At 47.0% G+C, this 15,446-nt stretch overlaps 1 protein-coding gene across 2 annotated transcripts in view; it reads right to left on the minus strand.

Moving 5' to 3' along the window:
• Positions 1–15,446, minus strand: part of LOC147693338 (transient receptor potential cation channel subfamily M member 2-like) — a 623,295-nt gene that overhangs the window by 62,354 nt on the left and 545,495 nt on the right. For both annotated transcript variants that reach the window (XM_086933675.1, XM_086933674.1), the window contains exons 31-32: positions 861–947; positions 300–405 (exon numbers count right to left, since the gene is read on the minus strand). In XM_086933675.1, the coding sequence (XP_086789801.1) occupies positions 300–405; positions 861–947 (193 nt within the window). The remainder of the gene's footprint in view (positions 1–299; positions 406–860; positions 948–15,446) is intronic.

Below are 15,446 nucleotides of genomic sequence, written 5' to 3' on the forward strand. Positions count from 1 at the left end.
TGTTGTTGTATGCGTGGGATCAAATGGGAACTGAATGGAAATGACAGTGACATAAGTATCTCTGACATCTGACATCATCATGAAACATGTTCTGCAATGAATAAGGTCACTCTTTCAAACAAATATACTCAGAAGCAAAGCTAAACTTCTCTAGCTCCTCAATTAATGATCAATCAAGAAGGAGCTGATGTTATTTCCTGCCTACAATTCCATGTTTCATCAACCGATATAGGATGCTGCAACCCTCATTGGCTCCCTCTACGACCATTGCCCTTCTCCGCCTCCTCTGTGGGTCTTACCCCTGGAAGAACCCAGCGTTCTGATCCCTCACGTTTCACTGCCAGGACCTCGAGGACCTTCTTCGAGTCCTTCCAGACAAAGGACCCATTGTCAGTAGTCTTCCAGCTGCAATGAGAATGAAGGCAGTGAACACCTCGGAAATTGAGTAAAATAACTTAATCAATTAGACTTCATGGAGTTCTGGTCCCAACAAGTTATGCTCAGCATTACATCAATGACTTTGCATTTATAGTGCATCTAGGGCCAGCTTCATATTTACAAATGTGTCTTCTGCATCAGGTAAACCATCTAAAACCAACAGCACAGATATTGAGCAGAACTCCATATCACTGAGAAAATGGATGTTCACCTATGATAAATCTGCTTGGATAGCTGAGGATCTGAAGAAATGATGGAAGGACCACCCCAGGGTCACTTGGACCATCAAGTGAAGAAACTGTTGACTTAATGCGTACACCATATTCTTCATAACTCTCTAGTGCAGTGCATAGTACTCCTTATAAAAGTATCCCCATTATATGCGGATGAAACCCCATCTTGGAAGGGAATATAGAACTTACCGTGTCAACACCGGGTGTAGACAGGGATTGGGCCCATACCACATCTGGCTTCCTAACCCTTTTATGCCTGTTCGTCCCTCTGGATTCCTGTTTAAAATACAGTGAAAAGTCAAGGTGAACATACATATCATACCATGACGAGTTCAAGGACATGCTTGGTGTGACCTCAGCAGCAATGGAGAGTTGTTGACAGTAGATTAATACAACTCACAACATGGGCCTGACGCATGCATCAAGCAGACAACAGATATCAAAAATGCATCAAAGTACAACATACGTATTCCATATTCCCCACTCCAAATATCAAAATTCTTAGTGCTCACACAGCAAAAGGATGAAAAAAATGGAACATGTACACTCACAAACAAGTAAAGCAAGAGACAAATCAGAGAGATATAATGTCATTACTAAACATTAAATGGATGGGATGGGAATGTCCCCTGCACTGAGTGCCCGACTGCCTCCTTCCAGTATCCTAAATTTGGTTTTGGTCCTAGCCTCACACTAATCTAATCTGTGCTTAGAGGCCTAAGTCTGTCTTGCGTCTGCTGTTCGATGCACCACATCTTGTGTGAGGGAATTCCAGTCCAGCTTGCCATGTTCATCCTCTTGTCAAGAAAAGATTCCCTTTTGGGTACAACTTAAAGTCATAAAGCTAATAACTGTCACATCACATTCATCCCGGAGCAAAAAAGGAAAAGTTAATTAAAACAAGGACAATTTATTCAATACGATACAATTCATTAAAAGAGACTATTCATTTTTGTACAACAGTCACAAATAAAAATCACATTAAAATGTCATTACATAATACATTAACATCTTACAAGTGGGAAGCAAAGCTTAAGGAAATTTTTTTATCCTATTCGCATGAGGTAAGTACATTGACCATAATCAGGACCACACTCTGATCTCAACTTATTTTTTTTCCCTTTTTCCAGAGTTACTTTCACTAAAGCCTAAAGTACTTAAACTCAACAAAAAGGGCATTGACGTGTTTCGGTGGGCATAATATTTTTAGAAGCCAACACCTTCTTCATGAAATGGTGGTTGGTTCCCACAGGAAAAGTAAATTATCTGCAATACAAGAAAAAGTCAATGGTTGGCTCTGTGGGAGATAAGGAGCATAAGGAGCATGGGAATCTGCTGTGATTGATGATGCCTCCGGGTCTCTGGGGAACTAGCCTACTTTCTCTCTGCTGGGAGACTAATGTCCTTTGCCAGGATTCAGACTGGTGCCCTTCCCTTTATTTCAGGGTGGCCTCTCTGCCATCTCAGGTATGAGTCTCTGTTTCTCCTGTGGAGTCGTATTCCACAAGGTGGTCAATGACGAAATTGTTGCAGAACCGTTTGAAGAACAACACATTTCTCTTGATAGCCTCCACCCTACTCTGGGCCGACACCATGGTGCCTCGGATATGTGCGATTTTTCAAGGTTTGAGTGGGAGGCAGAACTTACTTCCGGGGTGTTGGTCTTTCTCAGTCAATGAGTCTCCATCTTCTAGCTGGCTAGGTCTTTTCCTTCTTTGTCTGAATGCCTTTTCGTCATTGCGAAGGCTTGATTTTTGGGGAATTTTGCTGTGGACTTGGGTGATGTGGAACGGTGTCTTCCACTCTTCACCCTAAACAGATCATGCTGGGGACCACCTCTGGGGTCACTTGAGGAGCAAGCCGATGCTCTCAAAAAGGCACACACAGCCCCTTCAACATTTTACTTTGTGCCTGTGCTATGCGCTGATTATAGTGAGAGTCTGCATGAACCTTTCATCTTTCCTCCTGTTTGGTTAGGGCAACTGAAGGGTTATACCTCAGTGTTTCATCACAAGGACTGGAGGTAGTTGGCAATTTCATGACCGGTAAATGGGGGCCCATTGTGTGTGTGGAGTTTCTTGAGGAGCCTGTGGGTTACCATGATTTTCTTTCATTTCGGTATGGCCTCTCTTGCAGAGGTAGACTCCTCCAGGTATTTCCCAAAATCATCACTGACCACTAACATATGCTTCCTGCCTGGAAGACTTTCAAAATCAGTGCTTACCTGCTGCCACTGGGAAAGGAGGATGTCTTCAGGGATGATTGGTGCTGGGGGTTCAGGAGGTCCCATGGGTTGGCACAGTTGGCATTGTCAAACGAGCTTGCTTAGACCTTGCTTCTCAGCCGGGGCTTTGTCTTGACGATGCCTTGGTGGGCAAGGTGCACCAGGTCCACTGCCTGTTTAGGTTAGCTGTTTTGAGATCACAAATGGGTGGGGCCTTCAAGAATCAGCCTTCTGCTGTGACAGCCAGCTTATCCTTTATGTGATCTAATAACCACAACATCTGTCTTGCTTCTGCTGTCCGATGCACCGTGTCTCGTGTGAGGGACTTCCGGTCCCCGGATATCACAGCTGCAGATGTGAGTCTTAGGTAGTCATCTGTTTTGATGGCCTCCTCTATCTCTGCAAGAGATATGGGAAGGAGCTTCGATGTCTCCACCACAAGTCAGACATATTCTTCTTTTTTCTTCTGCTTCATTGCTTGTGGTGGCAAGATAATCAGCAGGATTTTGCACTCCAGGTCTGTATTCTGAAGATAACTTGTATTCTTGTAATTGCAGAATCTATTTCTTGATACTTGGGGGTGGTTTGGAGAATGACCCTTTGAACAATGGGAGGAGGGGCTTGTGGCCGGTGCACACCTCAAAGGGATGCATGTAGAGGTGGAAGTGCCTACAACCCTAGTCTATGGTGACTACTTTTTCAATATAAAAATATATCTGTCCAGTTGGTGTGAGGGCTTGAATGGTATAGGTGACCTTGGCCGATTCTCTGCAGCCCTGCTTCTGTGACAGGACAGCCCCCAGGCCTATCGTTCTGGCATACCTGCTAGTTCAGGCTCTTTCCCAGCGCCAAAGTACAGCAGTTGAGTGTGTTCGGACAGATCTGTTTTGGTTGCTTGGGTTGTCTCCCTTTGTTCATTACCCCTGGCCCAGGGTGTGTTCATTTGGCAGAAGTCAATGAATCACTGGACGACCAGTCACTCTGTATCGCAGTCACAGGGGAATCCTTCCTGGAGCGATAACTTGCCTTCTGTGTGAACAAGCTGCACCACAACCAGTTGACTTTGGGTCAATCTTTGGGAATCAGGCTTGGGTCCTTGATACTGTACGGCAATGAGGGGCAGCTATACAAAGATCTGGGGAACCAAATCACCCAAGCAGGCTTCTTCAGCTATTGTGGTCATATGCACCCTAGGGTCTAATGCTTCAGGTGGGCTTGGAAAAATCGTTCTCTACAAACAAGACACAGCAGGCATAGGTCCTTCCCCTTTGATAGCCACTGGTGTGCAGCAGTTGCAATCCACAGTGGTACAGCCTCTCTTTACTGGTTCCTCGGAGCAGCAGGGCAGTCCTTCTGTCCTTGTTTCCAATCTGTTGAAATCTGAGTTCAGGGTGGCCAGAAAATGCCCTCAGGATAGGTTGTGGTCAGCACCTAATGGGCTACCAGGTTCCCTACCTCCTGAAGGCCATTTCTGGTGAAGTGTGGAATTGGCAATCCCAGGTTTCCCATTCTGCCTACTTTGAATATGGCAGGACCTCTCTATTGGTGTCTAGAGCTGAACACAGAAGTACTGCTTAGAGTGATACACACCCCTGAGAAACTGATTTGGCAACTGGTTTCACATTCCTTGCTCCTAGTTCCAGCCTATCTACCTCAAAAAGAGAGTAGCCCCTCTCCCAAAAGTTCTCTTCTTGCCCTTCAAAGGTGTCTTCCCCTTTGAAGCTAGCCTTTTGGACTAACACCTGTGTGGCTTCCTGCGAAAGTGAGGTAACACCTCTCTCGGCCTCTGTTGTGTCTTTTCCTGGGAGTGATATCTAAGTCTCCCCAGGTAGGCAGAAAGCTGTTTTGTGGAGAGGCCCCGTTTGCAACTGTTAGTGGTGCAAGAGACATTAGGCAACAAAGTGGCGAATTTGAAAGAGCTGCACACCACAACACGTTATTTTAATTCCTACGTAAGTAGCAAGTTGAGCTTAATGTAACAAGTTGTTTGATACCTTACAGTATAAACTTTGGTTGCCCCATTCAGGATTCAGACCAGCTGAGGGGTCCAAATGTAACCCTGCACTCGCCAAAGGGGCTACCCAGTCCTTCCACATAAAATACATTTGCTTTCTCATTTTTACTGTCAGAACAAGTAAAATACATGTCCTGTCCCCAAAGTATGTCCCATCCTGTCTTAGGGCTTGTTAGGCCTGCCAGAGGGGTGCCTTGCACATATTAGAGAGGGAAGTCTGAGCTTTGCCATTCGTTTAAAGTTGGGATAACAGTTTAAAACTCTTCAATGGCAAAGTGGGAGATGTGTTTTTCTCCGGTCACGTCCAGAGTGGTGCAAGCAGTGCTGCACTCCCTGGGGTGACCCTGTAACAAGCCCTGGGTACCTGGAGTACCATATACTAGGGACTTACAGGTAAGTTAACTCAGACCAATTGGCTATAGGCCAATCAACCATACCCCTTTTCAGGTCATGGCACAGGCACTGAGGTCAGGTAGTAGGCCTCAGTGAACTCTCAGAGTTGAGAAACCAGGAGACATAGTCCAAAAACTTAGGGCTGACTATACAAAAATAGGCATATACTTACAGCCATTCTTTGTCTGAGTGCTCACAAGTGACAGACAATACAGCAGTAGAAGTCCATCTTTCACTACTGTCGGACTTGGCCCTCTGTACAGTCATGCCCAAACCTTTTGCCTTTACCCTCCATTATGTGCTAAAAAAATGTTGTTGGCCCTAGGACTCTGTGCACGTTGCCACTGCTAAACAGTGCTAAGGTGCTTGTGCTCACTCCCCTAAAACATAGTTAAATTGACTTATACCTTTTGATTGGAAATTGACTTATACCTCATCAGCATATTTAATATACTTGTAAGCCCCTTGTAGAGTGGTATACCCTATATCTAGGGCATTTAAATTAAATGCTACTAGTGTCCCTGCAGCACCTATTGTGCCACCCACTTACGTAGCACCTTAAACATGTTTCAAGCCTGCCACTGCAGCCTGAATGCAGTTTTAAACTGCCATATCGACTGCCCAATAAAACCCCCTTGTCAAGCCTTACAGTCCCCTTTTATTACATATAAATTACCCCTAAGGCAGGCCCTAGGTAGCCAATTGGGGCAGGTGCTGTGTTGTACATGTACGTTTACGTTTTACCTGTCGTGGTAATGACAAACTCCTAATTTCTATTTCACTACTTTGAGCCCCACCTCTCCCATGGGATAGCATTGGGGATTCCTTATTACACTTAAAAAGCTGTCATTTCCAAATGGAGCAGGTAGCTCTATATTATGTTGTGTAACTATGAAATTGTAATGATAAAACCTCATCAATGTTATAGTCAATTTTTATTCCAATTTTAAACTTATAGAAAGTTGCAATTTTTCTGCCCTTAGCTCTTTTTGCCTGCAGCCTGTCTCTTGTGTCACATGACTGGGTGTAGCTAGCAGTTAGTCTTTAATACTTCCTCCCAGACAGGCACACAATAGAGAGATTAGATGTGCCCCAACGGGCCATCTGCTGGCAGGATGGGGGTGGGGGGTGGGGAAGGTGAGCCCAGACCCACTTGCAACTGATTATGATGTACTCTTCCATCACACATAGGACCTAACATTCCCATATTCTCACTGCAGCCAGCTTGGAGTCAGGAAAAGGGAGTCAGGAAATTCCATGAACTTCAAAGAACCTTTATTGAAGCTTTCCCCAACTTCCAGCGGAAGGGTCCTCATGACCCACTCTTCAGTTATCTCGTGGATCTACAGAAGGACTCTCAGGGACTGCCTGCTGCAAGATAGCTTTTCTTTACCTGGGATGACTCGCTTTTGTGCCTGGATCCTGCCTCGGACTCACAGAGGCCAGCCCTGCTGTTGAGCCCTGCATCTTCACTTGAACCCAGGACTACCACAGCATCTCAAAGGGCTAGTTGCTGGCCTCCTGTTCAGAACCACAGTGACGTAAAAGGCTCCCACCATCTTGAACTCGCACATGGATCAAGCCTAAGTGGATCCTGAACCCTCAAGAGGTGCCCCACTAGTCCTGGACACTTGGTTGTGGTGCTAAAGTTATTCAGATGGCCAAACACCAAAACTGAGGACTTGAAAACATTTTGGCCCAAAACTGTTTTGAGAACCAGGAGGAGACTCTGACCAACCTGCACCGCCGGTGGTGCATCGCCACTCAAACTGACTTTGCGGCTTCTCCCGCTAAATTCTCTGGTGCACAAAATTATTTTCTGTGTTTTTTCTTCAAAGGGGTATCCAACCTTGTTGAACTGTCTTTGGCTACGGCCCTCCAACTCGTCCCACTGGATATTTTCGACTCTAAGTCCAAACATAGAAATCTTTACTGTGACATCGACCAAAGGCTACCCCCTGCCAACATTCCCTCCTCAGATACCGCCTGCAGCCTTGCCTCACTGAACTTTGCCTTTGCAAACACGTTTTCTCAGAATTTCTTCTAAGCCTGAAGGTAAGTGCTGACTGGGACCAATCCACTTCTTGTATCTGAACTGCGCTCCAATCATGGTAGGCCTTTTGTTTTCGACTTTGACCCAGTCTTGTTGTGCAGACGCTGTGTTCACTTTGTGCCTTGTGCTTTGCGCTGTGTAACTGTGCCTGTGTGCTTATACTGCAATCTTAGCCCTTAAGCGCCCGATTTTAAACAGCGCTGTGCCTGTGTGCTTACGCTGCATTTGGTGTCCCATTAACTTACATCACTGACTCTGTGGTGACGCTGTGTTGTTTTCCGACCTGCTGGTCCATCTGCTGCCCCTGCCTCAGCTACACTTTCACCCTCCATTTTGCTGCTTGCACTTTCCTGGCCCGCCCCTCCTCCCCGCTACCGACTCCCAGCTGCTGCCCCTCCCACGCTCCGCCCCCTCCAACATCCATTTATGGCCAATGTCCCCACGCGCAGCGTCCACGCGCTTCGGCCACGCCGAAGGTGCGCCAAAGGTAAGCCCGTCTACGCCCGTCCGCGCCTGGACCGCGCCCAGCGCCAGACCCCTGCCCCTCGCGCTGCCCAGCCCTCCCGCATCACCTACGATGCCTCCACCCTCCTAGCCCTTAACCCCGGCCGCGCCCCCAACTGCGTCCAAGCCGCTCCTGGACACACCCATGGACCTTTCTCCTGCTACTCCTGCAAATTCATCGGTACCGACAACATCTCCGCTACGACCACAACACAGACCCCTGACCCCAACCACCTACAGTGCATCCTTCTCAACACCCGATCAGTCCACAGACACGCCATTGACCTATGGAATCTACTAGACACCATCTCTCCGGACGTCGCCTTCCTTACAGAAACTTGGATGAACGCCTCCTCCGCCCCAGACATCACCATTGCCATCCCTGAAGATTATAAGATCATTCGTAAGGACCGCACCGACCACACAGGAGGAGGAATCGCTATAGTCCATAAGAAGTCAATCCGCATCTCAACCAGCTCTGACGCCAATCTCACCAACTCTGAACACCTTCACTTCCAGATCCTCATCGACCCCAAGACCACACTCAGAGGCACCCCCCTTCTCTACAGACCACCAGGACCCCGCGCAAAATTCAGTGAAGACATCACGGACTTCATCACTCCTCACGCGCTCCCCTCCAAAGACTACATCCTTCTGGGAGACCTCAATTTTCACCTTGAAAAGATCAACGACCGCAACACCACCACCCTCTTGGACAATCTCGCCAACCTCGCCAACCTCGGACTTAAACAACTGGTCACATCCCCCACCCACATCGCAGGTCACACACTCGACCCCATCTTCACCTCCAGCAATCATGTCTCCTTCAGCCACACTACGGAGCTCCTCTGGACTGACCACAGCTGCGTTCACTTCACCTACAACAAACCAAAACCCACCAACCACCTCCAACCAACTCTGCAAAGAAACTGGAACAAAATCACCACAGACCAGATCTCCGCATCGCTCCTTCTAAACACCCCAGCCCACTCTTCTAACGCAAACGAAGCCGCCGCCAACCTCACCCTATGGTTATCCAACACCGCCGACACCTTAGCACCACTGAAGAAACGTCAAAACAAACCTGCCAGCAAAAAGGCCTCATGGTTTAACGATGATCTTAAGAAGTCCAAGAAACTCTGCCGCTCCCTCGAAAAGGCCTGGAAAAAAGACCCAACTACTAGCACCAAGGACACCTTCAAAAACGCCACCCGCACTCACCACCAACTAATCCGAAAGGCCAAGAAAACAGCATTCAAGGATCGACTAGACAACAACGCCCACAACAGCAAGGAACTTTTCAACATCGTCAAGGAATTTTCCAATCCCTCTGCCAACTCCAACGACATCACCCCCTCTCAAGCCCTCTGCGACTCCCTAGCCTCATTCTTCCACAACAAAATTGCAGACATCCACAACAGCTTCGACAACCAACCCACCCTACCTTGTGCTGAACATTCTCCCCCCGTGAACACCCTTAACGACTGGAACCCAATCTCCACTGAGGACACAATCCGCCTGATGAATTCCATCCACTCAGGATCCCCCACAGACCCATGTTCTCACCACATCTTCAACAAAGCAGACTCCGTCATAGCACCGCACCTCCGAGACGTCATCAACAGCTCCCTCAACTCCGCCACCTTCCCGGAAGACTGGAAACACGCTGAACTCACCGCCCTTCTGAAGAAACCCACAGCGGACCCCAACGAACTCAAAAATTACCGCCCCATCTCGCTCCTTCCATTCCCGGCCAAAGTCATCGAGAAAGCTGTCAACAACCAACTCGCCGCCTTCCTCGAAGCCAACAAATCCCTCGACTCCTCACAATCTGGCTTCCGAGCAAAACACAGCACTGAGACTGCCCTCATCGCAGCAACAGACGACATTCGAACTCTACTGGACAATGGAGACACAGTCGCCCTCATCCTCCTCGACCTCTCTGCAGCATTTGACACAGTCTGCCACAGCACCCTTTTACAACGCCTCAATAACATCGGAATCCAAGGAAAAGCACTTGAATGGATCACCTCGTTCCTCACCGGAAGAACTCAGAAAGTCCGCCTCCCACCATTCAAGTCCGAGGCCACTGAAGTCATCTGTGGCGTACCACAAGGATCCTCACTCAGCCCCACCCTCTTCAACGTATACATGAGCCCCCTCGCGACCATCGCCCGCCAACACAACCTCAACATCATCTCCTACGCGGATGACACTCAACTAATCCTTTCTCTCACCAATGACCCCAGCACCGCCAAAACTAACCTACACGAAGGAATGAAAGAAGTTGCCGAATGGATGAAACAAAGCCGTCTGAAACTGAACTCAGACAAAACAGAAGTCCTCATCTTAGGCACATCCCCCTCTGCTTGGGACGACTCCTGGTGGCCGGAAGCCCTCGGAAAGGCACCCATCCCGACAAACCACGCACGGAACTTAGGCATCATACTGGACTCTTCACTCTCAATGAATAGACAAGTCAGCGCCGTATCCTCTTCCTGCTTCAACATCCTTCGCATGCTGAGAAAAACATTTCGCTGGATCCCCACCGAAACAAGGAAAACAGTCACCCATGCTCTGGTCACGAGCCGACTGGACTACGGAAACACCCTCTACGCAGGCATTACGGCTAAACTCCAGAAGAAACTCCAACGAATCCAAAACGCCTCAGCCAGGATCATATTAGACATCCCACGCAACGAACACATCTCCGGTCACCTTAAAGACCTCCACTGGCTACCCGTCAATAAGAGGATCACTTTCCGACTGCTAACCCACGCACACAAATCACTCTACGACATCGGACCAGAATGCCTCAACTCACGACTGTCCTTCTACACCCCCTCCCCCCAACTACGTTCTTCCAGCCAAGCCCTCGCCACTGTACCTCGCATCAACAAGACCACCATGGGCGGCAGATCCTTCTCATACCTGGCTGCTAAAACATGGAACTCACTCCCCGCTTACCTTCGCCTTACCCAGAACCACCTAGCATTCAGAAAGCAGCTTAAAACGTGGATATTTGACAAGTAATCTTCCTCCCCTATCTAAGCGCCTTGGGACCCTCTGGGTATGTAGTGCGCTATATAAATTCTCTGACTTGACTTCTCTGACTTGACTTGCTGTGATCTTTTGGGTGCTAGTTTTCACAAAACATGTAAAATATTCATAATTCCAGTTCTACTGATTGGATTTTTTTTAATTGGGTGCCGGCTCAATTGTATCGTATGAACATGGCTGCGTCTTCGTCAACATTCAATACCCATGATCATCACCTTGATCGTTATACAATCCAGATGCATATGAAGTCAATCTAAAATTTGTTTCAGTCATTTGTTCCAAAAAGTGCACTGTGCAATATAACTTTTGCTTAAAATGTTAAAATATAAGTTGGGGAAATATTCAATAGCAAAGACCCCTGGTTGTAAAGGGTGATTCAACTCATAGATACAGAGTTATAGATTGTTAAAATTTTAGAACTATTAAAAAGAAGAAACAAATCATTAGCAACAAATATGTAGATGGAAGTATAGGGTTCAACTCAATTATTAGAATTATAAATTGTTAAAATGTTTAAACTTTAAAACATTTCATCATCCTCAGACTGTATAAGGCTGGAACCAAGAGTATGGTGCATATAAAGAGCATCCCTCTAAACCATGCACCCAAAGCAGTAGCAGCAATAACCTTCAGAGAGCCAAAATCTTCAAATGTGATCCGTTGTGATGCCAACCAGCGAATGATATGCAGCCAACTCAGATCTTACAATATCAGTGACAGAGAGGCAGAACAGCTGAGACCTTCAGTTATTACAAAGCAGCTATTCCTCGTCCCCTTCAACCTCAATCTGCTTGCAATTGCTTCCACCTAATGCCCAACATGAGGCCAAGAAACGTTGCCACTGCACAGGTTACCACTGCCCTAGGGTCTGATCTGAGTATACGCAACGCTTCAGCATGACTATGTGTTCCCAGCTGCCTGCATATTGGTACAAGGCACTTAGCTCTTGGGCGTAAATAGGGCGGGCAGTCAAACAGGACATGTGCTGTTGATTCTATGCTAGCAGTGCAAAGTGAGACGAACCGAGAAGGCACTGGGGAATTACTCCAAGTACTGGTGCTGGAGTTGAGAAGAAGCGTGCCAAATCTGAACTGCATGTATAATTTCCTATCACTAGGCTTCTGGATTATTTCTAAATATGGTTCTAGGAAGGTAATAAATGTATGGTCTGTGAATTCCTTAGTTAGACGACCCTCATTAAGATTGGTGGCTACTGTCTGGGCGACCCATCGCCAATAATGCATTTTTATATGGGCTTTAGTAGGAAAAGATGCTGGGTCCCTATTCTCCCAGTGATCCTCCAGCCCTAAATCGGATAATAGGTACAATTACATTCTTTATCTACCCAATCTTATTCTGCTTATCTAGAGAAATTACTTATTCAAGGGCCTTGGCCTAGGTGCCTAGCTCAGGGGCGGACCTGATCCTCCTCTAGAATAGCAGTGGGCGAAGCTTAGCCTTGTCATCAATCGCTTTACTGCCCAAGTCTAACCTTAGGGGGCAGAGGGGGGTACTCTGTGGTAGCTGGACCAAATGTCTCAAAAACCTGTTCTCAACTCTTGTTAAGTTGACCAAACTTTTGAAACCCCATAGCTCTGCACCATTAAGTGCTGAGCTCACGGCTTTGGATTCATACATCTGCAGCGGCGCTGCCCCTGGTTTGCTATAGGAGGTGCTAAGTTCCTTTTTCAGAGCCCAAGCTAATTGGGCAAGCTTCAAGGTAGATTTAGCCACTTGGGGTTTCAAGGACATAATTCAAGCTAATGTGATGCCCAGGTAGTTGAAGTTGCTGTCTCTCTCAAGTGGGATACCTCCCAGAGTTGGGCTACCCTTGTAAGATTTATGGAGATTTATTGTCAGAAATGCTGTCTTTAAAGTATTGATCTCAAGACCCTGTGACTTACAGAAATCATTAAAACAATTAAGCAATATCTGAAGCCCCCCCCAGGGTTTTTTGAGACGAGCAGGGCATTGTCCGCAAAAGGAGCATCACAACCCTTTCCCTCCCCAGCAAAGGTGAATCGGCTTGCACCATGGCACCACATTATTCATATAAAGGGAGAAAAGTGTAGGAAAAACACACCCTCACTGAATGCCCCTGCTAACGTCAATTGTATCGGTGAGCTGGCCTTGGTCGCCCCACCGAACTTTAGCGAAAGTTCCATTGTGGAGACTGGTAACTAGAGATAACATCTCTGGCTGCATCCCCATTTCTGATTACATGCCACAATTTCTGACTAGGGACGAGATCAAAGGCAATTTGGAAATCGATATTGGACACATTTAGGCTTCCCCGACCAATGACCACAGTCTTCCAAAAAATGAGAAGGAAGCAAAATTCCGTTCCCTATCTTTTCCTTAAAACCAGCTTGGAAGGGAGCTAAAATATTGTTCCCACTAGCCCAATCCTGTATTTTGACCAGTTCTGCTTGACAGACCACTGTTTGTATTGAATCAATAAGACTAATGGGTCTGTAGTTGCTGGGCGATATCCTGTCTCCCTTTTTAAAGATCGGGATCGCCTCTGCTTCCTTCCAAGAATGGGGTGTAGAGGCACACGCAGCGATGGCATTCGCTATTATCAGAATATAGGCCGACCAGTTTTCTCTGTCATGCAGCAACAGGTCACCTGGGATGCCATCCAATCCAGGAGCCTTAGCTTAGACAATAGAATTAATAGAACACTGGATGTCACTGCTCGTGAAGAGCTCCTTTGAGAAGGTTAGAGATAATTCTGGTTGTAATGTTACCAAATCAGCCTGGGTGGCACCCGCATACAGGAGCTTGAAGTGGTCATACCAAGCCATTATTGCAATATTGCAGGAGGATAGCAAAGGTCTCTTGGTGTCCCACTAATTCACTATGAGCCAGAATGATTCGAAGTCCTTGCGGGCACATGACTCTCCGATGAGCCTCCACCTACCCTCATCCCCCTCCCTTTTTGCTTTAACATGGGCTTTTTTGTAGGACCTTCTTAGGGCTCTTACAAGATCAGTAGCATTAGATCTGAGGGCTGACATTAACAGATGTTTTCTTTGCCTCCATTCGGGGTTAAACCACGGGTCCGCAAAGATGCACTAGAGCTGTACCCCGAACAACTGTTTAAAAAAGCAAAAGTGCCTATGTACTATGGCTTCCAGACCTTCCAGATACTCAAGTAAAGGTGTAAGGTCTGCCGTGCACACTGATAGTTCATTTTTAAGTGAATGAATTTTGTTCTTGTCCAAGACCAACTTTCGCCACTTAAGCGGCGATTATAATTCAATGGAAGGAGCTCTCTGGTTACTAAATGCTCTCTATATGTAAGGCAAGACTCGCCCCAAGGGGACATTAGGCTCAGACATAAAGGGCTGTGATCACTATCAACACTTGAACCCACAATCATATCTATGAGGAAGGGCCATAGCCTCAAGTCGAGTAGGAAATAATCTATACGGCTTAAACCCTTGGATCTATCAAATGTATTGGCACCCATTTTATCAGACTTGGTCGCCCATTTGTGGCCCTCAACCCATGTCCAAGGGTAATAGCATTTAACTGTAAGGCCACTTGCGACCATTTTTAATGGTGGTTAGCTCAAGTTGAGGAACTAGCCGTATGTCATCTTCCTCTCTTGCCTCACATATATATTTCCTCTCCAGGAGTTCAAACATAACATTAAAATCCCCTCTAAAATCAAGGGGTGCATAGGACACCTTTTCTTCAGGAGCTCCTCCAGTTGCTGTAAGGTAGAGGATCTGCCAACCCCCCTCCCCAGTACCTCTGGCATAGACATAGTAGATGTCAACGAAAGTGGTCTCACGCCCTTCAGCTGAATGCCCAATATGTCGGCGTTGTCGCAGGACAGCTCATGAACTTGACTATTAAGTTCTATCTTTACCCAATCAAGCAGGCTACCTGTAGGGTGTGTATATTTTGCTTTGAATAGCGGGTCTGTGATATGTAAGCTAGCCTGGCATGTGATATGTAGTGGTACTCCATGTTTCCTAGAGGATACAGATGTTTCCTCCAAGGCTTTCACGAAATTGATCCAATGTGAGAGCGTCATTTGATGTGACCCTGGCCACGTTCCATGATACCATCTTGAGCTTGCACAAAGCCTTCGGCATCAGGATCTTGGGAGGGCTAGAACTATGAGTTTGGTTGTCTACACAAATCTGATGGCGGCAAGGATAGTAGTTACGCCCAACCTGTGGGCATTCCCTGGGCTCGGGTATCCCCCTAGTGTCTAGAAACCTTTGACCATAAATAATTTCACCTTTGCCCTCAGAAGGTGGTAAGGTGACTGGTTTGGTCACTGAAGCAGGGGATGTATCACACCAGTGCAGTCAGTCATTCACAGCCAAGGTTGAATCTTGGCAAACATGTGATGCAGTTGGAGAGAAGCGCGATGACCGTCACTGGTTGGGGTGGTGGCACTTAAATTGAATGCTGGATGTCACAGGAGCCGAGGTTCTTGCTTCCAGTGCAATCAAGCACTGTACCTACCTATCTTCTACTAAGGTTAGTTCAATACAATTTGTGGGG

This window comes from Lissotriton vulgaris, chromosome 8, assembly GCF_964263255.1.
Source record: "Lissotriton vulgaris chromosome 8, aLisVul1.2, whole genome shotgun sequence".
In the NCBI taxonomy this organism is placed as follows: domain Eukaryota; kingdom Metazoa; phylum Chordata; class Amphibia; order Caudata; family Salamandridae; genus Lissotriton; species Lissotriton vulgaris.